A 25,490-nucleotide genomic window follows, 5' to 3' on the forward strand; every position below is an offset into this window, starting at 1 on the left:
AGATTTGCAGACAGAATATCACTCAGAACTGACAGAGGATTTATCTGAATGGAAGTCGGACAGCCAAGAAGTTGAAGTGGACCCGTACATCCATGCTGGTAGGAGATGACAAGCCGGGCCAGCGCTGGGCTGGCGCGGGTCGGCGGCGCGCGCGGAGGTCGGGGAAAATTTGGCGTGAAATCTGCGCAACAGCCATCAGGGGCGAAAGAATGCAGCGGTGATCCCTGAGTACGCAAGCTGCGGCTGGCAGACCCAGTGGGGCAGCGATTGTGGACCAGGGCAGAGCTCGCAGCCCAGAATCCCAGAGAAGGGTCTGAACCCAGGAGAACGTAACTACCGCCATTGTTCGCCCCCGCCCCCATATATAACGTCACAATCTAGCGACCGGAGTGCCCAGCCCCGGTGAACACCTAAGGCTCCGCCCCCCACCGTAACAAGAGCGACCAGACCGGAAAAAAAAAAAAAAAAAGGAGGAGAGACAGAGAAAGACATAAGACATGTTTCCAACAAAACAGATCAGTCCCCCAGGACTCATCCTTTTGAGCAACCAACAAATAGCCAATCGATCAGATGCACAGTTCAAAACACTGGTGATCAGAAAGCTCACGGAATTGGTTGATTTTGGGCCCAATTTAGATGAAAGGATGCAGGTTACCATAAAAGAGATGCAGGAAGATACTCGGAGGAGAGCCTATAGTGAAAGGAAGGAATCTGAGTCTCAAAACAATACAGTGGACCAGAAGGAAGATAGAATCAACCAAGCAGGAAAGCATGATGAAATAAGAATTCAAAAAATTGAGGAAAAGCTTAAGAGCATCCAGGACACCTTTAAACGTTCCAACATCCGAATTATAGGGGTACCAGAATGTGAAGGAGAAAAGCAACAGATTGAGCACGTATTTGAACAAATAATAAAGGAGAACTTCCCCAAGCTGGCAAAGGGAACAGCCTTCCAAGAAATCCAAGAAGCTCAGAGAGCCCCAAAGAAGTTGGACCCAAGAAGAAACACACCAAGGCACATCATAATTACATTACCCAAGGTAAAAACGAAGGAGAGAATCCTAGAAGCAGCAAGAGATAAGGGGACAGTAACCTACAAAGGAGTTCCCATCAGACTGTCAGCTGATTTCTCCAAAGAGACCTTACAGGCAAGAAGGGGCTGGAAGGAAATATTCCAAGTCATGAAAGACAAGGACCTACATCCCAGATTGCTCTATCCAGCAAGGCTCTCATTTAGAATGGAAGGGAAGATAAAGTGCTTTTCAGATAAGGTCAAGTTAAAGGAGTTCATCATCACCAAGCCCTTATTTTATGAAATGCTAAAGGGACTTATCTAAGAAAAGAAGATAAAGAAAAGACATGTATAGTAAAAGGACAGCAAACTCACAATTATTAACAATCACACCTAAAGCAAAACCAAAAGAAACTAAGTAAACAACTAGAACAGGAACAGAACCACAGAAATGGAGGGCACATGGAGGGCTAGCAGCAGGGAGGTGGGAGGAGGAGAGAGGGGGAAAAGGTATAGAGAATAAGTAGCATAGAATGTAGGTTGAAAATAGATAGGGGGAGGGCAAGAATAGTACGGGAAATGTAGAAGCTAAAGAACTCATAAGTATGACACATGGACATGAACTAAAGGGGGGGAATGTGGGTGGGAGAGGGGGTACAGGGTGGAGGGGAGAGAAGGGGGGAAATGGGACAACTGTAATAGCATAATCAATAAAATACATTAAAAAATAAAAAAACTAATATAGTATTATATGTCAAATGTAATTGAGAAATAAATTTTAAAAATAAATTGATTAAATGTAATTTAAAAAGAGAAGAAAAAGAATCTTAACCTACAAATTTTCCCTCCATTCCTTTACCACTAGGGTCAGGCTACACCCAGGACAGTCTGCCTACGCATAACAGATATCCTAAGAAGAGCCCAAGTCCAGGCAAGTTGGTGCTCAACTCTGGTGCAGGGAAATGAGAAGGATGGGGCATGGAGCCAGCAGCATAGCCGTGTCCCAGCTGCACTCACACACACACACACGCACACACACACTCACAAATGCACACAGTGGTTAACAGTGCATTTAACCACTGCACTGGTTACCCCCATACACACTCACACATGTACACATTCATAAACACACTCACACACTCTGCATTCTGGACCAGGAACCAATACCATCACCAAACACCTTCCCCTGTTCACACCATGCTGACCCAGGAGCAGGAGCCTCTTCTGGCTTCCCATCACCCAGATATCACTTCCCAAAAAGGCGCCTTTACTAAACACAATCCCTGTGCACAGGCATGGAGTCAGCCTCCAAGAAATGCAAAAGCTCTCAACTCACTGGCCCTACCATATAGAGACCAGTGTACACCAGAAGTAGCCATGGCCCCCTGCCAATAAGGGCTTAGGGTCTGGACCTCTTCAAGCCTCCTCTGGTGCTACCCCAGCACCAACTTTAATTTCCTGGTTGGAGCAGCCTTCTGTGGGGAACGGTAGGGCCGTTACAAGGGAAGAAGGAAACAAAGATGGCCAGAGGGGCATCCTCACCTTCAGAGTCCAAAGCCTGGATCTTCAGTTCCAGGGGAGAGTCCTCCAGGTAGAGTTCGCGGGTCGTGGAGACGATCTGAATGCCATGGATGAGGTCAACAATGGCATCACAGCGCAGAACCTGTCCTGTGGCTGAAGGCACAGGGCCAAGGGGTCAGATGGGTCAGTGCCATGACTGCCACCCTACCTATATGGCCTTGCAAGCCAAGTGGTCTTACACTTTGGCAAAGACTAGAGCAACCAACAAACTAAGCACCACAAAATGGGGCTGGAAGAACCAAACTAAGCCTCAGAAGCCAAGCAGGTTTGTTCAAATATAACCATTAAGTTAAATGACAAGGGCTCCAGTGTGAGTGAGCACCCAAAAACATAGTACTGTTCTGATGCCTGTCCCTAACTACTGACTTTAGGAATGCCACCTGGTGGTGTTTATTTACCTACACTGGTATTTTTACATGAGACTATCAACTATACCATGGAAGAAAAGGGGTGTGTTTGCATGCATATAGATTTTTTAATTGTTCCACAAATGAGACACACAAATAGCATGTGTCTTATCTGAAGAACTCCCTAGTGCAAAAATAACAGCATGTGACACAAAATCATCCTGATCATTCTCCAGGCACCATACCTGGAAAAAAGTCCCTGTGCACTATCAATGGTACTTTGTTAGAAAGCAATACAGCCCCACTTACCAAAAACCTCAAAAATATTCATATGCTGCCCTGGCTGGTATGGCTCAGTGGATTGAGTGCCAGCCTGTGAGCCAAAGGGTCACTGGTTCAATTCCCAGTCAGAGCACATGCCTGGGTTGTGGGCCAGGTCCCCAGTAGGGAGCATGCATGAGGTAAGCACACACTGATGTTTCTTTCCCTCCCTTTCTCCCCCCCTTCCTCTCTCTCTAAAAATAAGTAAATAAAAATCTTAAAAAATATTCATATGCTGTGTGACTCAGTAAAACTGGGAATCTATTGTTAGCTGGAAATGGCCTAAAAGAACCCAAAATTGTTCTCTGAACAAGAATTTTTCTTTTTCTATATAATACTGAAACAAACATCTGAAAACAATGTAAATGTCCAATGTAGGGAATGCTGATAGGACAAGCTCCTATGAAGAATATTACTCAGCCATTAATAACAATTCTATAATAGGAGAGAAAACTTTTCATATCATGTTAGATAGAAGGAAAACATGACAGAAAATTACAATAATTGTTTTCTAAACATTTTACAACCATAATATAGTAAATTAAATAGGAGGAAGTGAAAGGATTGCAACAACTTTCCTCATTTTGACTCAATACCCATGAAGAGTTATTTGCATAATAAACATTGAGAAATGAAAGTCAGCCTCTATGAGGGGAAAACAGTACAAAATGCTGGCAGAAGGAAGCAAGGTGGGTATTGCTTGCTCAGCATCCCTGTCCTCTCTGGGTGTCCGCTGACCCAACAAGAGAAACAGCACTGCCACCACGTGCTCTGGTGGCGTCTATGGCTGGGGGTCTCAATGCGGTAATTTTCACATCATTCTCCCAGGGACTGCACAGGGCATTCAAACCCTTACTGATGTCCTCTGCAAAGATGATGCTTGTCAGGCGGGCGGGCTGGGACAGACGAGCCTGCACCACTGCCTTCTGGGAACACTGCTGCTCGTCCAGATCCAGGGGCTCTATGCTGGCCACCTCTGGCCGGCTCGATGACCTGTGGTAAGAAGACAAGAATTTACTCCCTAGAGCCACCCCACAAAGCACAGCTGGGACTGGAAGCAAAGCCTTGGCTCCCCATCCAGGCTCTGTTCCAGGCTCATACACAGACTAGAGAAGGGCAGTCTCCACAAGCTTCAAACCCAGAGGAGAAATGGGGCCCAGCCATGACCACTCTGATAGGAGGATGACAATGGGAGGACATGCACCTCTGTACACATTCCTCCACTGAAATATTGAAATAGGAGACTAAAGACTTGGAAGGCACTTCAGTGTTCAGTAGGTAAGTCACCTTATAAGCCTATTCTCTGGAATTGGAAATAATGCTACACTAGGAGGAAAACTGCCTATGGTGTCTGGTAAGAAGAAGACACGGTATATTTCTGTTGATTATGCTGGCCCTGGCAGACAGCTGGTTCCAACATTAGGTTTCATTGCCAAATGGGTCCTACCAAACCTGGAGATGACCAACCATAATGACCACAATGACATATAGTCCCCATATGATGGTGCTGACATCATGGTGATGTGGTAAGAAAGGCAAATCAACAAACAAACAAATGAACCAGCAAAATCTGTGACATGGCTCCCAAGGAGAGACGGGCTTCTGGAACACAAGGATGAAGGGGAAGCACGACTCTGGGAGGCATCCAGGGTCAGCGCCATGGTTTCTCACCTACGACATGTGGTAACAACTGTTCCGAGTTGAGGTGAGATGGGAGTGGGTGGGCATGAGCAGAGTGGACACCGCATGGAGAGTGCAGAATGAGCACTGCCCTTCAGCTGTCTGTAGGCAGAGTGCTCAGGGAAGCCTCTCTGAGGCGGCCTCTCAGTGACAGGGCTCATGCGCTGGTGTACCAGTCAGGGACCAGTCAGTGAAGGCCCTGCGGTGGAAAGCAACTAGGCATGCTCCAAGAATAAGAGGGCCAGGGCAGTCCAAGCCCCAGGGCTCCAGAAGATAAAGAGATGCTGAACACAAGGAGATGGGCAGCTGCTGAGGTCAGCGCTGTGGTCAAGGGGAGAAGAGGTTTTGAAGTCAAAGGCAAGAGGTCAAGTGAAGGGGATGGCTGGGGCTCTGGTCAAGGAGATAGGAAGGGCTGAAGTCAAGGAGCTAGGTTTTGAGGTCAAGGAGATTACAGAGGCTGAAGTCAAGGAGATGGAAGGTGCAGAAGTCAAGAACAAGGGAGGTGATGAGGCTGGAGAGGCACTGAAAGCCACAGTAAGGAGCTTAGATTTATTCAAAGGGCAATGACAAGTCACTGGGAATCTTATGCAAGTGAACATTCTAATCCAATGTACCTTTACAGAATGGAGAGTAAGATGCTGCCCTCAGGGAGCCCACAGTGTGACAGAGGACCCAGGGAAGGGGTACCGACTGCACAGAGCATCCAAGGCTCATTCCTAGGGCTGCACTCAGTACAACACCCAGCAGAGCAGGCACATCACGTCTTTGCTTCCTTCCCCGCCCTTCGCTTAAATTCACTGAAACATCAATGTTCTAGGATAGTCTGGAGGAAACTTGTAAAAACTGTCTGGTGTTAAAAAGCAATGATGTGAATTACATTCAAACAGACAGGTCCAAGCCCTCCAGCTTGAAGCCGAGTGTCTCCCTGTGAGCCAAGCAGCACAGCAGTGACTGCAAACATGCCTACAGATGCTTTGATCACACCAACATCACAGGCGGCTGAGCTGCTGGCAGGGCGCCTGGAGTGGGTCAATACCTTTACTGAAAGTACTCTGAAAATGAAGGCCACCCACAGTTAAGGAAAGAAGTCTAAGTCTCTGAGGAAATGCAACTGTGGTCCCCTCACTGAGAGACTTCTGAGGAAAGAGAATTTCAGAGACTAAGGGCAGACAACAAAGTGGACACCTGCGAGGTAAGAAAAGGTACCCGTGTCAAAACGCTCACACTGTGCTAGAAACACACCCCATTTAACTAGTCGCAGATTTGGAACTCTCACAGCATTTTCAAAGGACATTAAATCTTCTATACACATACGTACACACACAACACTTGCCGTGGAAACGAGAGAACAAATTGGAAAACACACAGATCAAAGGAGGCAGGACAAATAAATGCAATGCAGAATCCTGGATTTGGTCCAGGAACAGAAAAGAAACTTAGTGGAAAAACTGGTTAAATCCAAACAGCCTAGAGTTTAGTGAACTGTCAGGTACCAATGTCAATGTCTTCATTTTGACAAGTGTTCCTCGTTATGGAAGATGTCAACATTTGGGGAAGTTGGGAAAAAAGTTTATAGGAACTCTGTCTTATCTTTGTAACTCCCCTGTAAACCTAAAATTATCCCAAGTTTTAAATTCTTAAAAAAGATGGGAGGGAGGGGAGAATAGGAAGAATGTAGAGGATTTTTAGGGCAGTGCGAGTATTCTATATGAGGCTCTAATAATACAAGCCATCATACATTTGCCCAAACCCATAGAATTTACAACACCAAGTATAAACTGTGATATAAACTATGGACTCTGGAAACTAATGTGTCAGCGTAGCTTCATCACTTATAATAAATGCACTACTCTAGTGTGGGATATTAATAATGGGGGGTGCTATGAGGAGTGCTATACGCGAAATCTGTAATTTGGTTCAATTTTTTATGAACCTACAACTGCTCTAAGAAATCAAGGCTGTTGGAGGGAAAAAAGGCAATCCATCATTTCCTGCTTCTACCTTGAGAAACAGTGTAGTTTGTCTTATTTAACAGTCCCTGGGAACTAGGGATCTGGACTCCCGCTCTGGGTTATAAATCCCACCCCACTCTCTGAGCCTTACTCTCCTCAAGAATAAACTAGGAACAGCACCTTTTTTCTCACTCCCTCACAGCACTGAGTTAATCTCAGGCAGAGCTCCAATAAATAAATTAATAAGAACAGAGTTATTCTAGTTCAAGTTGAAGACCTGAAATCTCCATCCCACCTCCCTCAGCCCTTCCATGGTCTGCTACTGAGATGCCCAGGCAGTCATGAAAGCCTGACTGGAAACACCGTACCTTTCACTTTGTACCTGCTGTTTGCAGGACTTTGTTAAGTACAAGTATGGTCCCTAAAGCAGGGGTCCCCCACCTCTGGGCCACAGACTGGTACCAATCCGGGCCTGTTAGGAACTGGGCCACAGAGCAGGAGGTGAGCTTGAATGAATGTGCTTGAATCGTCCCAAAACCATCCCTCCTCCACCCTAAGCTGTGGGAAAATTCTCCCCCACAAAACCAGTCCCTGGTGCCAAAAAGGTTGGGGACCTCTGCCCTAAAGCATCTGTATCCAGTGAAATATGAGGTGAATCACACTTAAAATTGTCTAATTGACCTATGAAAAGAAGTAATAGGTAAAATTAATTTAATAAACTCTTTTTTAGAGTAGTTTTAGGTTCACAGCAACATTGAGTGGAAAGTACAGACATTTCCCTATGCTCCCTGCCCACAAGTGCACAGCCATCCCCACTATCAACCTCCCCCACCAGATGGCGCATCTGTTATAGATGATGAACCTACACGGATACATCATCATCACCCCAAGTCCAGTTTACACAAGGGTTCACTCTTGTTGTTGTACATTCTATGGATTTGGACAAACATATAATGACATATGTCCACCACTGTGGTATCAAACAGAGTAGTTTCACTGCCCTTAAATCCTCTCTGCCAATTCATCCTTTTTTTTCATGTTGTCAAAATTTTATTTTTGTTAGTGTAATGGTTGAAAATATTATATCTAGTTTTTTGTATATTTTGTTGATTATGCTATTACAATTGTCCCATTTTTCCTACTCTTTATTCCCCTCCATGCTGCACTCCCTCCCACCAGCATTCCCCCTCCTTAGTTCATGTCCATGGGTTGTACATGTAAGTCCTTTGGCTTCTCCATTTCCTATACTGTTCTTAACCTCCCCCTGTCTATTTTGTACCTACCACTTATGCTACTTATTCACTGTACCTTTTTCCCCAGTCTTCCCCCTCCCACTCCCTGCTGATACCCTCCATGTGATCTTCATTTCTGTGATTCTGTTTCTGTTCTGGTTGTTTGCTTAGTCTGTTTTTGTTTTTGCTCTTTCTGGTTCACTTGTTGATAGTTCTGGGTTCATTGTCATTTTCCTATTCATAGTTTTTTAAAATATATTTTATTGATTATGCTATTACAGTTGTCCCATTTTCCCCCTTCACTCCCCTCCACCCTGCACACCCCCTCCCACCCACATTCCCCCCTTTGAATGTTCATGTCCATGTGTTGTAAGTTCTTTAGCTTCTATATTTCCCATACTATTCTTGCCCTCCCCCTGTCTATTTTCTACCTACCATCTATGCTACTTATTCTCCATACCTTCCCCCCCCCTCCTCCTCCCACTCCCTTGTTGCTAACCTTCCATGTGATCTCCATTTCTGTGGTTCTGTCCTGTTCTATTTGTTTGCTTAGTTTGCTTTTGTTTTAGATGTGGTTGGTACTAACTGTGAGTTTGATGTAATTTTTTACTGTTCATATATTTTATCTTCTTTTTCTTAGATAAGTCCCTTTAACATTTCATATTATAAGGGCTGGGTGATGACGAACTCCTTTAACTTGGCCTTATCTGAGAAGTGCTTTATCTGCCCTTCCATTCTAAATGAAAGTTTAGCTGGATAGAGCAATCTTGCATGTAAGTCCTTGCCTTTCATGACTTGGAATACTTCTTTCCAGCCCCTTCTTGCCTGAAAGATCTCTTTTGAGAAATCAGCTGACATTCTAATGGGAACTCCTTTGTAGGTAACTGTCCCCTTATCTCTTGCTGCTTCTAGGATTCTCTCCTTCATTTTTACCTTGGGTAATGTAATTATGATGTGCCTTGGTGTGTTCCTCCTTGGCTCCAACCTGTTTGGGACTCTCTGAGCTTCCTGGACTTCCTAGAAGTCTATTTCCTTTCCCAGATTGGGGAAGTTCTCCTTTATTATTTGTTCAAATAACTTTTCCACTTGTTGCTCTTCCTCTTCCCCTTCTGGTACCCCTATAATTTGGATGTTGGAACATTTAAAGACGTCCTGGAGGTTCCTAAGCCTCTCCTCATTTTTTTTGAATTCTTGTTTCTTCATTCTTTTCTGTTTGGTTGTTTCTTTCTTCCTTCTGGTCCACTCTATTGATTTGAAACCCAGTTTCTTTCCGTTGGTTCTGTGTGCATTTTTCTTCATTTCACTTATTGTAGCCTTCGTTTTTTTACCTAATTTGAGACCAAAACCAACCAATTCTGTGAGCATCCTGATCACCAGTGCTTTGAACTGTGCATCTGATAGGTTGGCCATCTCTCAGTTGCTTAAAAGTACTGGCCGCAGGGCTTTCAATTCTGTTTGAGCCATCTTTTCTTTTCCTTTGGTCCGGTCGTGCCTGTTATGTATGAGAGGCAGAGCCTTAGGTATTCACCAGGGCAGGGCACCCCAGTTGCTGGGTTGTGATGCTGTATGTGGGGGTGGGGTCCAAGAGGGAACAATGTCACCTGCTCCACTCTCTCTAGGACTTCAGTCCCCTCAGCCACTTCCCACAACTAGATTGGGCCCTTCTGGTGCTGGCTCCCAGGTGGGTGGGCTTGTGTACTTCCTAGGACTCTGTGGGTCTCCCTAAGGAGCTCTCCCATGAGGCTGGGAGATTCTCTGGTCCTCAACCCCCACAGGTGTTTTCAATTGGTACTTTTAGGCTTTATTTCCCAGCGCTGGGTCCCTGGGTTACGGGGTCTGTGTCACTACCCATTTTCACCTGGTTTATCTGTGCGTGAATATGTGACTGCAGACAGCCAGCTGCCTTGCGCACCTCACTGGGTCTGCTTGTTGCCTCCCGCGCCCAGGGTCTGCAACTGGGTCCGTCAGCTGCCCCTGCACATCTGGGGTCTGCCAACTGCCACCTGCGCCTTGTGTGCCCGAGTCTGCCAGCCACTGCTTTTTCCTGCCGGTACCCCTCAACCCCTCTCTATAGGCCTCTGACTCCACCCCTCCTTACCAGTCGGGATGAATGGTTGTCAGACTTCCGTTCAGTTCATTTCTCTCTGTTCTGGTTGTTTTTTTTGCTTCTAAATTTTTGTTGTCCTTAGTTTTGGTTGTGCAAGGAAACACAATGTGTCTACCTATGCCTCCATCTTGGCCAGAAGTCCTACTGTTCATAGTTTTGATCATCTTCTTTTTCTTAGATAAGTCCTTTTAACGTTTCATAGAATGAGGGCTTGGTGATGATGACTTCAAGGTCCTTTAACTTGACCTTATCTGGGAAGTGCTTTGGTGGGGACTGCCCTGCCTGGTCTCAGGAAGCTATAATCCCCTGTGACTTAGGCTGAGTGAAAGACCTCAGAACCAGAAGCCACTAAGGAGACAAAACTTATTTCCCTGGCATGAACGCTGCCTGTTCTAATGCCTGGCTCTCATTGCATGATCGGCAGTCAATGACAGGTAACAATTCTCTAAGAAAGAGACTGAATCTAAGACAGATGCGATCATGTGGGAATGCCCTAAGGGAAGAGACTCGGGGCTGTGGCTATTAAGGGGTGATGGGCATCAACCCGACCCCTCAGCTTTGTCAAAGCCTGAGTCCTTGTGAGAAATCCAAGTCTCCTGGCTGCCTTTGTCTTCTGTTAACTCAGACCTGCGGAAATAGCAAGGGTGGTGCAGCCCAGACCAGAAACCGTGGACCTCTGGGGTAATCGGGCCTGGGACATAGAATATGCAAGATCCTGTGAGATCTATTTGCTGGAGGATGTTATTAACTTGGAATTTAAAGGAACCTGTAGTCCTTTCATATGTTAAAACCCCAAACTTTGCCCAGAATCACAGTGGGGGTTCTGTCTGCACCTTTGTAAGTCACCTACTTCTTTTGATCTTTTCTGCCAGACTGTGAATCCACAAACTAAGTCTGTATTCTCAATAAAAATCTGCTTGGGAATGGATACGAGGCACTCTCCACTAGAGAGAGTGGCCCTTCTGTCCCTATTTCCCCACAGGACCTGATTGTCTCTGTGTATGTTTTTCTCGTGTTTCAACGAGCATCCACAGCAGAGATGGATACTGCTGGCCGGTATCCGCCACAGCACTTTATCTGCCCTTCCATTCTAAATGATAGCTTTGCTGGATAGAGTAATCTTGGATGTAGGTCCTTGCATTTCATGACTTTAAATACTTCTTTCCAGCCCCTTCTTGCCTGCAAGGTTTCTTTTGAGAAATCAGCTGATAGTCTTATGGGAACTTCTTTGTAGATAACTGTCTCCTTTTTTCTTGCTGCTTTTAAGATTCTCTCCTTCTCTTTCATCCTGGGTAATGTAATGATGATGTGCCTTGGTCTACGCTTCCTTGGGACCCACTTCTTTGGGAATCTCTGGGCTTCCTGAACTTTCCGAAAGTCTATTTCCTTTGCCAGATTGGGGAAGTTCTCCTTCATTATTCATTCAAATAAGTTTCAATTTCTTGTTCTTCCTCTTCTCCTTCTGGCACTCCTATGATTTGGACGTTGGAATGTTTGAAGTTACCCCCAGAGGTTCCTAAGCTTCTCCTCATTTTTTAAAATTCTTGTTTCTTCATTCTGTTCTGATTGAATGTTTGTTTCTTTCTTCTGCTCCAAATTGTTGAGTCCCAGTTTCCTTCCCTTCACTGTTGGTTCCCTGTGTATTTTTCCTATTTATAAAAATATTTTTATTAGTTTCACTTTTGTTTTTTTTTAAGATTTTATTTATTTATTTTTAGAGAGAGAGGAAGGGGGCAGAGAGAAAGAAACATCAATGTGTGGTTGCCTCTCACACATTCCCCACAGGGGACCTGGCCCACAACCCAGGCATGTGCCCCAACTGGGAATCAAACAGGCAACCCTTTGGTTCATAGGCCAGCACTCGATCCACTGGGCCACACAAGCCAGGGCTGTATATTTTTGTTTATTTCACTCTGTATAGCCTTCACTTTCTCCTCTGTTTTGTGACTGTCTCAGTCACTTCTGTGAGCATCCTGATTACCAGTGCTTTGAACTCTGCATCTGATAGGTTGGCTGTCTCTTTATCACTTAGTTCTATTTTTGGAGTTTTGATCTGTTCTTTCATTTGTGCCATATTTCTTTGTCTCGGCACACCTGTTACATTGTAAGGGGCAGAGCCGTAAGTATTTGCCAAGGCAGGTCAACCCAGGTCACTGTGTTGTGGCTCTGTATGTGGGGGAGGGTTTAGAGAGGGAACAGTGCTGCTATTGCACAAGCAAATTGGGCCCTTCTGGTGCTGACTCCCAGGTAGGTAGTTTTGTGTACACTCTTGGACCCTGTGTTCTCTCCAGCGAAGTCTCCTGTGAGGCTGGGAGTTTCTCCTGTAGCCACAACGTTGACATGTTTTTACAGCCAGAGGTTTTAAGGCTTTCTTTTTCCATGCTGGAGTCCTAGGTTATGCGGTCTGTCTCATTTCCCAGTTGGTCCTCCAGTTTATCTGCACCCAAATGTGGTACCACCTAGTCTTCCAGCCGCCGCCTTGTTGCACATCCTCTCCACCCCTCCTATCAGTCTGAGTGAATGTTTCTTCTTTAACTCCTTGGTTGTTGGACTTATATACAGTTCAATTTTCTGGCAGTTCTGGTTATTTTTTGTTTTTAAGTTTGTTGTCCTTTTGGTTGTACAAGGAGGCAAAGTGTATCTACCTATGCCTCCATCTTGGCCAGAAGTCCATTTATCCCTATTTTTTAAAGTCCCTATTAAAAAGCCTTATTAAAGAAAAATAACAGGTAAAATCAATTTTAATAACACATATTATTTAACCCAACATACCCCAAATATCACCATTCAACATGTGGCCCCGGTGGCATGTCAAGCACTCAGAAGTCACAAGTAGCAAGTGACTATGGGATTCGACAGCCAGCTCTGGAGACTGGACTCAGGTGGAGAGCCAGCCAGGTGGTGCTCTTCATTCACCACTCCCTGTAGGCATCTTCTGATCCTTGCCAAAGGTTGGCTGGGTGTGGGGGGTGGGATGGCAGGTGCTGAGCCTTCCTGTCATCTCTTCAGAAAGGCTCTTGGCACTGAGGGCTTACCCAAGGGCAGTAAGTGCAGCCTGGAGATGAGACAAATTAGTAGGCCTTACCACCAGCAGCTTGGGAAGGAAGCACCCACCCTGACACAGGCTTGCAGCAGGGTGGCTGTTCCAGCCTAAAGACAGCGAGATCCTTTGTAGGCGGAAGAGCCCTAACACGAGCCTGCAGCAGTCTAGAATCCCTGCCCCTAATCAATTTGGGCTGAGCTCCATACAATAGGAGCCAGGCTGATCCTCACAGGGCTGGTAGGAGGGCTGGAAACACTTTATAGTAAATGTTAAAGTGCTGAAAAAAGTCAGCAGCAGACACGGCAAACTACCAGGGTGTGGACAACCACACACCCACTTTTACTTGGGAATCTCCTCTGGGCTCCAGATCACTCCATCTGAAGCTGGAAGGGCTCATCCCAATATCACAGGAGGTTTATGACAGCCTAGGTAATGTTTCTACAACCAGCAAAAGGTTCTTTTTAGTTATCTGACTTTCTTGGATATTCTGAAGCCATGTGCTTTGGCTACACTTTTAAGGGGCACAAAAAACACATAGCCATGATGTGTCCTTGGGCCTCGCTGTCCCCCTCCCAGTGAGGTTCTGGTGGGTCCACACTGTAATATGCCACCACCAAAGCCAGGCCCCTGCTCCAACAGCCTAATCCACTTGGATGCAGCATCATGTTCTGCCAAAGAAAGAGGTCCTGGCTCATATGACTTTTCTGCTGAAGAGTCTTTGTGTGCCCCACAGTTTAAATTGACCACCACTCTTCAAAAAAGATGTGTTCTGTTCCAACTTGCATACACTTGGCTCTTCCATGCATCTCAACTGCTGGTCTGTCCCACCACCTCAAACTCAACAATACACCCTATGGGCACATGAAAGTGTTAAGGTCTTTCTCTGGGTCCCTTGTGTTTTGGATAACATTATCATTTGCACTAGTAGACTGAGTTAAGCAGATTGCCCTCTCTAATGTGGTGGGTATTGCCCAATCAGTTGAAGGCCTGATGCTGAGTGGTGAAGTAGCACTCTGTGATAGCAACATGGCTTGCTCAGTTCTCTACTGATAACTGCTCGATGGTGAAGTCCTTAAAACAGTAGGTTACTGCCGCTAACTCACCAGCTGTGGGACTTTGAGCAAATAATTTAACTTCTTTGGGCCTCCATTCCTCTTCTATAAAATGAGAATAAAAATAGTACCTGCTGCAAAGAGTTGGAGTGGTTTAAATACATTACAAAGCTCTTATCACAGGGCTTTGCACATAGTAAGCTCTCAAGTTTGGAAAACAAGAGGAGGCTCCCAAATAAAGGGCTTGTTGCCCTGCAGTATTTGGTATGATTCCAAGCACAGGAACTTTGCTCTTTAAACAAATTAAGAAAATGTAAGCCCTTCTATACTGTGATCCCTGCCCATCCCCTTCTCTTAATGGAGCCTCACCCTGATCCCTGTTGCCAGGGTCCCAACAACAACTTCCTCAACCCCTCATCCCCACCCCACCCTCCTCAGAGCCATGAGCAAAAATCCAGTCCCAAAAGAGGGTTCCTGATCCAAAGTCACATTCCTGGCAAGAGCCCAAAGCTTCTGACTTCAAGTCTAAACTCTGCTGAGAAGCCTCTCCCTTCCTTTTAGCTTTCTCACCTCCCTGCCTCAATTCCTTTGCTTATGTTGTTCCCTCCATTTCACATGCCCTTCTCACCCACCCTGATGTTGCCCAACTTCTATGGCTCATGGCAAACAGCAACTCTTCCATGGACACATTCCTGAGCCTTCTCACCTACCCTCTTCTCAGTTCCCTGAATATCCCTGGTCTACCCTGAAGTCCCTAATTCATTTATTCATTCACTGAATCCATATTCACTGGGTTATGTGCAATGTCCCAGTTACCATTCTAAGTGCTGGGGATACAACAAAGTACTAAATATCCATTAATCTTCACCTTCACAGAGCTTACATTTTAGTGGGAAGAGAACAGAATAAACACAACGAATGCATGTGGAATCTTGGGAAATGGAGCTATGGAAAACATAAAGCAGGGAAGGTAAAGGTAATTTTCAGTAGCACGGTGAGAACTTGGAGACGGGGACATGGGAGCAAAGATCCACACATCTGCAAAGGAGAGGCAGGCATGGACTCTTGGACATCTGGAAGAGGAGTCTGGGGATCAACAAGTTCAAAGGCTCCAAGACAATGGCATGGTGATAACGATCTTTCCTGTCCAACTTCCTCCAGACAAGGACAGCAAGGACAGAGCCGATAGCTGGTTCATTTCTTGCTCCACTGCACTAGCACATGACTCTGGCATAAGAGTTTGTAGATGTCCTTTATCAGGTTATAGACTCATTCTCTTCTATTTCTCATTTGCTGCAAATTTTTACCATGAATGGGCATTGAATGCTCTGCACCTATGGAGATGATTATATGACTTTTCTTCTTCATTTTGTTGATGCAGTAAATTACACTGATAGTTTTGTTAATGTTAAACCGGCCTTGCACTACTGGTCTTTTAACCCAGATGGTCATGATACATTATCCTTTTAATATTTTCCTGAAATAGATTTGCTAGTATTTTATTAAGGAATTTTGTGCTTTTGGTCTATGGATTTCTTCTATTTGTAATGTTTTTGTCAGGTCTGCAATCAGTGTAATGTTGGCCTTATAAAAATGAGCTAGGAAATGATCATTCGCTCTCTTTCCTGAAACAGTTTATAAAGGACTTGTATATTTCCTCCTTAAATGTTCACTGAATTTATAGGCAGAGCCATCTGGAATTAGAGTTTTCTTTACAAGAAGGTTTGTAATTATAAACTTAATTTTACCAAGTGTCCTTAATGGATGAGAAGGCTCTACGCCTTTCCAAGTGTTTTCAGAACCAGCCCCAAAGTCCTACACAGGAGGTGGGTCCAAGGCACCCCTCTTAAAGCTGGGGAAACTGAGGCTCAGTGCTGGCCACATAGTCATGTTGCCTCCTTTCCTCTCAGCATTCTCACTCACAACCCACCATGACCTCCTTCCAGATCACGACAGCTCCCCTCAAGCACCCTAGGAGAGCCCATGGTATATCTGCTATCTTGATCTCTATCTCTGTCTCTCTCCCTTTCTCTCTCTCTCACACACACACACGCACACACACACACCTCTACACCTAAACAGCTCAATGAACAGGTGAGTGATGCCGACGCACACACCTGGGTGTCACTCCTGTAGGGTACCTGTGCTGGGTTTGGAGGACCAGCCTCCACCAACCTCTTTCAGTAATAGCACTCAGCCTTTCTGTGGGTGCCACCTCTTCTCCACTGGTGGCTCCAGAATCCTTACACTCCTGTGGACACTGGGAAACAGGTGACCAGGGCCTGGCCAATCAGCTGTGTGTTCTATTAGCTGGACAAGAGTTCAGACCTCAGCATGTTCCTCACTAGACTTGACTCCAAGAGCAGCAGGGCTGGAAGTGTTATCTTGCTACCCCAGGAGAGACCTTGCCAAAGTCAAGACATAAGGACTAAGAGGCCAGTCCCTGCTAACGAGACACTGCGACACAGAAGCCCAAACAAAAATCCTACTTGGCTCTCAGGGTGATGAGCCAGAACAACTTCATTGTTTTATTAAACTACTGTGGTTTGAGTTTCTTGTCACATATAATCAGAAGAAGTTGCACAAATAGAATCCCCCGACTGAATTCTTTTGAGGCTTATTGCCTTATTTCACTCAAACAATTGATGATGTATTTTTTAAAAAAGAAAAAAGTTTCATTTATTATGTGTCAGGTACAGACATTTCATTTGCATCCCAACAATTCTATTAAAATTGGTCTGGTATATCAGGAAACCTCTGCATGGATGTTGAGGAATCTGCCCATGTTCATACTCCTAGAAAAATGACTCAGTCCAGCCTAGCTCCAAACCCTTGGTCTGGACACACGGTTTGTTCAAAATAAGGACAAAGGCTTTCCACCCACCATACCTGGGCTGCCCACAGGAAGGGACTGGGCTCCCAGATCTGGGCAGAAGATGGCCTCAACCTCCTCCTCAAACGCCCCACTACCATAAATGCTTTTAAAGTGTCACTAACTTTTCTAAAACCCTCTTGAAGGAACTAGGTGAACCAACCATGAGCTGAGAAGTGCTGTCTCACTTCCTCTTGCCTCCCAGGTCTGAGCTGCCTCTAAAGCCAGTGACCTGCTTTTGAAAGCAGTTCTGCTACTGTCTGTGAGGTTCCCGATCTCTGGCTCCCCATCTGTGTAGTGGTCATCATTCCTACCAAAAAGGGTTAAGTTTTGTTTTTAGAATTAAGTGGGGAATAACATGCTAAGGGATTAGCAGAAAAACTGGTTCTGTTATTTTGGTTCCCTCTGCCACACACCCTCTACAACAGGGGTGTCAAACTCATTTTCACTGGGGGCCACATCAGCCTCAAGGTTGCCTTCAAAGGGCCAAATGTAACTTTAGGACTGTATAAATGCAACTACTCCTTAACTGTTAAGTGAGAGCTTGGCACTGCCACCAGGTAGAAACAAGGTGCCGGGCTGGATAAAACAAGGTGGAGGGCCCTCAGGCCATGTGTTTGCCACCTGTGCTCTACAACATTCCAAGCCCCTGCCTCTGGACATGTGCCTCTGACTGCAGGGGCAGCTGCCCAGACACCTGCACCTGTGCCAGCCCTCCCCCACCTTTGGGCCTCTCTCTGTACGCTGTCCTCCTGCATCCACTCACATCCAGGTAGCCCTCATATCCTATTCTTATCTTTTTCCTTTGAATTGATTCTTCTTTACAGAAACAGTACATTAAAGGAAACCTTACATCATTATGGTAAATAGAAAGCTCCTATCATTTGCCATACATCTGCAGTAACCATAAAAACAAATGTGAATCAAAACAATGTTACTTGATTCTGGGAAGGGGTTCTGAGCCATCTGCCTGCTCTCCCTGGAGACAAGCAAAGGAATTAAGGAAAGCAGGATGATGGTTGCAGGGGCTGAAGGAGGGGATGAGGAGTTAGCATTTGATGAGGGCAGAATTTCAATTAGGGATCAATAAAAGAGTTCTGGAGATGGACGGTGGTGATGGTTGCACAAATGTATGAATGTACTTAATGCCACTGAACCAATCACTTAAACATGCTTAAGAAGGTAAATTTTATGAAATGTATATTTTAGCACAATTTTTAAAGAAAAAAGTGTAAACAGCATATTGGTACCAGAAGTAAATGTATCTCAAAGAACTCTAAAAGACTGATACTGAATTTTGAAAGGGTAAAGCTTTAACACCACATAAAGCCCACTGGCACACAGAGTATGTCTGGGGCACCAGTTCTGCACTCTTCACAACACAGGAACAGGAGCTAAGCAGAGAACAGGAGGCCAGAAAATGACATTTAGAAAGTGAGAGATGTGAAAAGAATGGGGGTGGGTGGGGCAGTGGAAGTGAGAGTCCACTCTCCATCTACCTGCAGGGCCCAGCCCCTCCTGGGCAGAGTCAGGGCCTGCAGGCAGGGCAGAGTGAGGAACCGAGGAAGGAAGCAGGAGGTAAACAACCCAGGCACCAGGTCAACTGAAGGCAACACACACTTCAAGGCACCTCCCTCTGTGGGTGGGTCTCATGAAGTGAGTTGAGCAAGGCCCTACCAGTCCTGCGGAACCAAAGCCGCAAGCAGCCCACAGGGCCGGATGCAGAGGGGAGGGCAAGGGGCAGACAACCAGTCCCAGGCGAACCCCACCCAACTCCTGACCCTGGCAACCCCCTCCTGTCTCCTAACCATAGGCCACAAGATCCCACATGGCCTGGCCTCTCCCTACTTCTCTAACCTCATGTCTTAACACCCTTCCCCTCACCAAACCTGCTCTGGTTGTGCTCTTCCAACAAGCTCAGTCCCTCTCCAGGGCCTCTGCACTTGCTGTTCACTCCGGCTGGTGCCCACTCAGGTCCCAGTTCAGCTCCAAAGAGGATTCTCCTGACCACCCTCAGCTGCACTGACCACCTTCAGCCCTTATCTGCCACAGCACACTGTCATGTCCTCACAGCCATATCACCCTAAGAAATGTAGCCATGTACTTCATCTTAGCTTATTATCTAACTCCCACAATCACCTATATGCCCCAGGAAAGTAGGGTTTCATCTGTTTGCTCACTGTCACATGCCCAGGACCTGGAATGGTGCCTGGCTCATAGTGACAGTCACAAGTATTCATCACCTATCTGTTAAGTGAATCCCCAACCCTCATCTGTGAACTATGGTTGTCATCATGCTTGTCCCTAGGGCATTCGGGCAGGATGGCTCTTCACTGTGAGCACTGTCCTGGGCACGGCATCTTTGCCAGAAATAACACCAAACATGACCCCCAGGTAAGAACACACAACCATGGTTTACCATTCCAAGACTCCTGAAGAAGAGAGCAGAAGAGAGATTGGTCTAGGTATATAAGGATGAATAGTCCCTACAAATGGAGTGTCAAGGGAAAAACACTCCAGACTAGGAGAACAAAAGTAGTTACGGACCAGAGAAGGCCCAATGAATGGGTATAGAAGTTGCAAACTGGTGGGCCTCCAGCTGAATTAAACCTATTTTTTTTTGTTAAGCTTCTACATTGTAAATTTTTAATTTTAATGTCAGAGCCTAATTATCCAGTTTCCCTCAGGTCCTGTCACCTCACCTGTCCAGCTTCCAACACGTGACTGCCTCTGTCCTGCAGGCTGAGTCTATGAACCCAGCAGAAGGCATGGGGGCTGGAGGATGTTCCAACTTGGCTCAGTATGTAGATGGGCCTTAGGAGGAGCCAAAGAAACCTTCACCTCACCCTCTCTCCCCCACCTTCACCCTGCAGAGTGCTACAATGTGATTAGCTGCTGCTGCTTCCGGCTGAGGTCAGGCAGAAGAACCCCCAAAGTGCATAGTCCAGGGTTGTGCTGGACTCTTTTTACCCATGGTCATGGGTCAGCAAGATCAAAGGGACTTTCATGCCCACTGATCCTCAAAGGATCACAGAATACTCCAAGGACAAGCTCCATTGTACAGGGCCCATGCAGCAGAAAGAGCTCCTGTTTGCCTCCCCCCAAATCCTTATACTTGTGGCTGGGAAGTACCCAGGCCATGATGAGAGGATGCAACCTGGTTCAGGACCAAGCCTGGTAAATCCAGGTTGCCCCAGCAAGAACTTCCGGCAGGAGAGAGAAGGAAAAGTCTGTGCACAGCTTGGTTTGGGGTTTAGTGCACACTGTGTATGCCCTGCCTTGTGCTCTTTACCAGACAGATGCGGGGGGTACTGGTGCTCAAAATTTACACCTGTAACTTTGTCCAAACACCCTTAGCCATAGGAGTGCTTCACCGAGAGGCCTGCGAGGCTGCATACACACCCCTTCTCCCAGAAGCAGCCAATAGGTAAAAAACTTGGTCTTCCCCCATCAAACCACCCTCCCCCCAACCTTCTTCCTCCCACCCCCACCCAAGGGAGGACAACCTGTGGTGCAATTCAACTCCAGGGGCATCACATGGATCACCCCAAGGCTAGACTTTCTCAGAGACCACATCTTCACTCATCTTCCCTTCCCACTTCTCAGCAGAGCATCCTCTTAATAAACCTCACACACTGAATCCTTGTCTTAAGCTCTACTTCTGGGAAGCCAACCTAAAACACTCACTTTCTCCAAGACAAGGCAGCCCACTGAAGACTCCAGAAACCATGGGACTTCAACAGCAAGGAAAAGAATAAGCAGATAATACAACATCTACCCAAAAGAACACTGCCCCAGACACTGAACACTTAGGAAGATTCTGAAACAACACAGAAAAATACTTGGGCTTTCATTTTAGCTGGTGGTTAGAAAAGAAACAGGTTACCAGGTGGCCTAAATATCAGGTTTGAACTTTGAGGAAAAAAATAAGTCATTAAAAGGAAACCAAAATGGTGACTGATTGACTATATTACAGTTAAAGAATTATGATCTATTTTTCTTTTTCTCTATTTTCTCAATTTTCTATATAATGTCATTTTTATATAAAGGATTCATTAAAAAGGCCCTAATGAAATATGCTTTATGGAGTACTTTCAATAACACAAAATATAAAAAAAAGAATCCGGAACTTGTTACATAACCATAATGCTGATACAAATGGAAGGATTCAATTAGTCTGGCAAATTGGCCACAGGCTGTAAGCTCCTGAATGGGGTGGGACAGAAGGAGTCCTAGGGGTTCTTTCTCAATTCACAGACCCTCATAGGTTATAGGAGACCTCATACAGCATGTCCCTCCCTGAGGCTTAGACTAAAGGCAGTTTAGACTGGATGATCTCCATGGTTCCTCTGGCTCTAAAACTGTCCAATTATTAGATGCTATGAAATCAAGAAACAGCAAAAGTAAACATTCTTGGCTCAGGCATGTGGTGAGTTCTGTAAACTTGGAGCTTGGCCACATATTCAAAGAATGAGCAAAAACAACCCCAAGTTCAACAGCATCAATACTTTTTTATGTTTTATCACAGACAGAATCTTAAAAATGAACTCCTTGGATGCAGAGGATATTTTCTTCCCAGGTGTAGATTACTGAAGACATACAGCTTGTCTGCACATCAACTAAGCCAGTAATTCATCGCTGCTGTGTTGCAAGAATTTTTAAAACATGCAAACCTGACTCCTTAGTCAGGTGCACTGACCTCTTTTCCCTTAGATTGTCAAATTTTAAAAAATGACAACAGCTAACACACAATAGTCATCCATTGTGAATGAATCAAAATTATACCTATTTTTTGGTCAGATCAGCAAAAATTATAATTTTTGGTGTGCCACAAGATTTTAGTCATTTGTTCATGTGTGCCATAAGATGAAAAAGGTTAAAAACAGCTGAACTAAACAATAGATGATGAAAATAGGAAAAGCATTACTAAAAATTAAAAAAAAAATAGTATTTAATTGATAGAAGATTTTTCTGTGAAGTTAAGGGGAAAATCACAACCACCAAACATCTCTGAGGAGACACATAAGATGAGTAGTCACACACTTTCAATAAACACTATAGATCAGATGCAAAACAAGTTATTTAATATAATGCACTTAATGCTTCTCTGATGCATCAGAGACTAAGAATGTTTTTTCCTCTTCCTCATAAGAAGCTGTACAAGTAAATTAAAATCTTCTGGTCCATCAGCTCCTTTCAGAAGAAAATGCAATTAGGTAAAAAAAAAAGATTGTTACTTCAGGGGAAAGAAATACAGATACAGAATCTCAAAGGAAGTAGCATACAAATACACCCAAATGGATGTATTCATTTCAAGCCAGCTGTTTTTAATAACCAGCTTCCTCTTTCTTGCCCATATATTAAGAGAACTGACAACTTCAACCAGAAAGTGAGCATGTATCTCCTGCAAAGGATGGACTAACAGCTGGTCTTCCCATACAAGACAAGGCCCTAGACGGGGATACAGAAAACTTCAAGCCACAGATGAGCCTCTGAAGCAAGCCAGAAATAAGACGCTGCAGGCACAGAAGACACTAAACCCAAAATGAAAATGGCTGACATAGCATGTCCTTAATATAGGAGGTCGACTTTCAGAAAATAAAAAGGAGGAGCAAGTAAGAAAGAATGCTGCTCTGGGCAACATACTTGCATAGACAAATATTCAAACAAACAAAACACACACACACACACACACACACACACACACACACACTTCTCTGTAATGAGATCCCCATCTTGTTGAGCCTCAACTCTGACCCAGCTTTGAGACTGGGAAAGAAAGGGAGGAGCAAAAGTGTATCTTGGGGGATGCCTGGGTGGGGACTGCCTCCTCCTTTTTATCTCTGGCAAGCTCTGCCTATGAAGTGTGAGTGGGGACCTCAGTCACACCGGGGGCTGGCTCCACTCTGCTAGTAGAAGCCGCATTCTTTTCCAGCTGCAGGATGAAAAGGCTGGACCACATCACCCTGCTCAGCCAGGAGCCTAGCCAGGTCTCCCTGATGTGGAGAAGGGGAACAGAGCCCTCTAGTTTCATTAGTATCTGGTGTTTCTCAGATAATACTCCCTACACTAAGTGTAGAATTACTGAGTTCCTCTGGGAAGTCAGGAAGGGAGGCGTGGAACAAGGATTGAGTTTGAGGCATCAGGGCTAACTCCACTCTGGGAAACCTGGGAGTGAATCACCAACCACTCCCTTGTGTCTCAATTCTCGTCTGTCAAATGAATCCCTGATATTTTCTCCTAAAGACCTTTCATCATAGGTTTATGTTCCTCCCAAAGATGCTGCAGGAATATGATTTGACTCCCACACATGCCTTATACACTTCTCCACAAACCCAATTCCCACACCAATGTGGCGCCAGGGATGAGTCTACTGTCACAAGACAATCTCACGAGACTTTTGTCTCCTGACTAGAGCTTGGCAGGGCCTTGTCCACCTGCTCCCTGGAGTCCAAAACAAGAAGACTACGGGAAGCCAATCCCGAGCCCAGCAGCTCCGGTATCTTCCATTCCCTATGAGGTGAGTCCTGAGAATCCCTGTCCCAGAGTCAGGCCGCCTGGTTGAGATGCGTGACACCCCTCCTACCAAACAAGCCACAAACACGCAGGTCACGACCAGCCAGGCCCAGGCAGCTCGGTTCCCGCGAGGCGGCGCAGAGACCCGGTGGCGCCATGCGCAGTGGCGGCGACCCGCGTGCACGCCGCCAGGTCACGCTCAACCAGCCGCCGAGGCCCGGTGGCGGCCGGGCTGTCCCTCCGCCCGCCCGCCGCACCTGCTGCCCGAGCGCCTGCTAAGGAGCGCCCGACCGCCCCGCCGACCCTCCCTCCGGCGCCAGTCCCAGCCCCAGCCCAAAGGCTAAGCGCTCTCAGGCCACACGGGACTAGCCCCGGCCGCCTCCCCCGCAGGGCACACCTGCAGCGCGCCCGCCAGCCTCCCCGCCGCGGGCCGCGGCCGCTCCTCACCAGCGGTAGCAGCCCTCCGAGGCCTCCAGCGTGAAGTTCACGCGTGTGGCCCGCGTGAAGGGCAGCAGAACTTTGGGGATGTTGAGCTTGGCCGCCGCCGCGGCGATGGGGCCCAGAGTCAGCAGCATGGAGAGCGCGAGCAGCAGCTGCGGCAGCCCCTGTGCAAGCGCCGCCATCCTCGCCCCGCTTCACCTCCGGCGACCCAGTAGCCCGCTTGCTCCCCCTCGCGTCCACGGTCCCCGCCCAAGCGCTCGGCCAGCAGGTGAAGAGCGCGGGAGCGAGAGGGGCGGGGCGAGGGCCGAGGCCTCGGGCTACTTCCTGGGCCTTGATGGGGCCCGAGCGCGGGAACGCAGGGAGCTGAGCTCCCGGCGACCTCACTCGTGGTACTGCCGAGCGTAGGTAGGCGCTGGGGTGCTCGCCTACGACAACGCAGTGCGGGTATGAGATGATGCGCGCTCCCCGGGATCCGGTGGCGGGACGCGGAGCGTGCCTGAGACACCCTAAGGAATAGAAGCTATGGAGCGCGTGCCCACGTGGGAAGAGCTTGTACGCGCGCAGGCCTGCGGGACACCCTGGGCGACGCGGGAAGCCTTGACCAGTTTTCTGGCTTTCAAATTCACACCTTGTGATTTCACGCTCTGTAGCTGTATTGCATGTCAATGTGGAGCCTTCCAGCCATTCCCACCGTTGTTCTTGGGCTCTGTTCAGCGCCTCTGGGCCTCTGCGGAGCTCAGAGGAGGCTGCCAGTTCCTTACCGCGCCCCCCCGCCCCCCAACTTCCTAACCTTGAGCTCAGTCAACAGGAAAAAGGACAGGCACCCAGGAAATCTGGGATGGAGAGGGCCAGAGTGTGCCTCATCCAGGTCCCTGCTTTCCAGAAGGGGGACTGGGTTCTTGCAAGGAGAGGAAGACATGTCGGAGCACTGAGGGCCCTATGTATGCTTCCTCCCCTTCACAGTTTTGCCAGAAAGTCCTTATGATCCCTATTTCTCCAGGAGGAAATGGAGATTAAATAGTCCGAAGGTTACTCACCCAATAAGGCCGGCAATGGGGCTCTCTGATCCTAAAGTCCTTGTTTTATGAGTTGCACCCACTGTCTTCCCGAAGCGGTACCGAGGTTACCCAAACGGCAGATTAAGGGCATCAGCACTCCCAGAGTTCACTCTTACCTTCATCCCGCTGAGAGAGGGTGAGGGGTTGAGGGAGGCAGGGGGAGGACAGTTCAGCATTACTGAATTCGTATGCACACAGAAATCCCGGATCCTAAATTTAACATCCTTTTTATGCTTTGTGGTTTGTAGTCGTTCTTGTAATGAATTGCATGAGGGT

At 46.6% G+C, this 25,490-nt stretch overlaps 1 protein-coding gene across 1 annotated transcript in view; it reads right to left on the reverse strand.

Annotated features, from left to right (window-relative positions):
- The window catches only part of NUP210 (nucleoporin 210), a 117,048-nt gene extending 92,515 nt beyond the window's left edge, over nucleotides 1–24,533 (reverse strand). The window contains exons 1-3 of the mRNA XM_028504539.2: nucleotides 24,163–24,533; nucleotides 4,118–4,254; nucleotides 2,555–2,686 (exon numbers count right to left, since the gene is read on the reverse strand). Of these exons, the coding sequence (XP_028360340.1) occupies nucleotides 2,555–2,686; nucleotides 4,118–4,254; nucleotides 24,163–24,338 (445 nt within the window). The 5' untranslated portion in view covers nucleotides 24,339–24,533. The remainder of the gene's footprint in view (nucleotides 1–2,554; nucleotides 2,687–4,117; nucleotides 4,255–24,162) is intronic.
- Nucleotides 24,534–25,490: the final 957 nt, after the last annotated feature.

The sequence above is a fragment of the Phyllostomus discolor genome, chromosome 2, assembly GCF_004126475.2.
Source record: "Phyllostomus discolor isolate MPI-MPIP mPhyDis1 chromosome 2, mPhyDis1.pri.v3, whole genome shotgun sequence".
Taxonomy (NCBI): Eukaryota; Metazoa; Chordata; class Mammalia; order Chiroptera; family Phyllostomidae; genus Phyllostomus; species Phyllostomus discolor.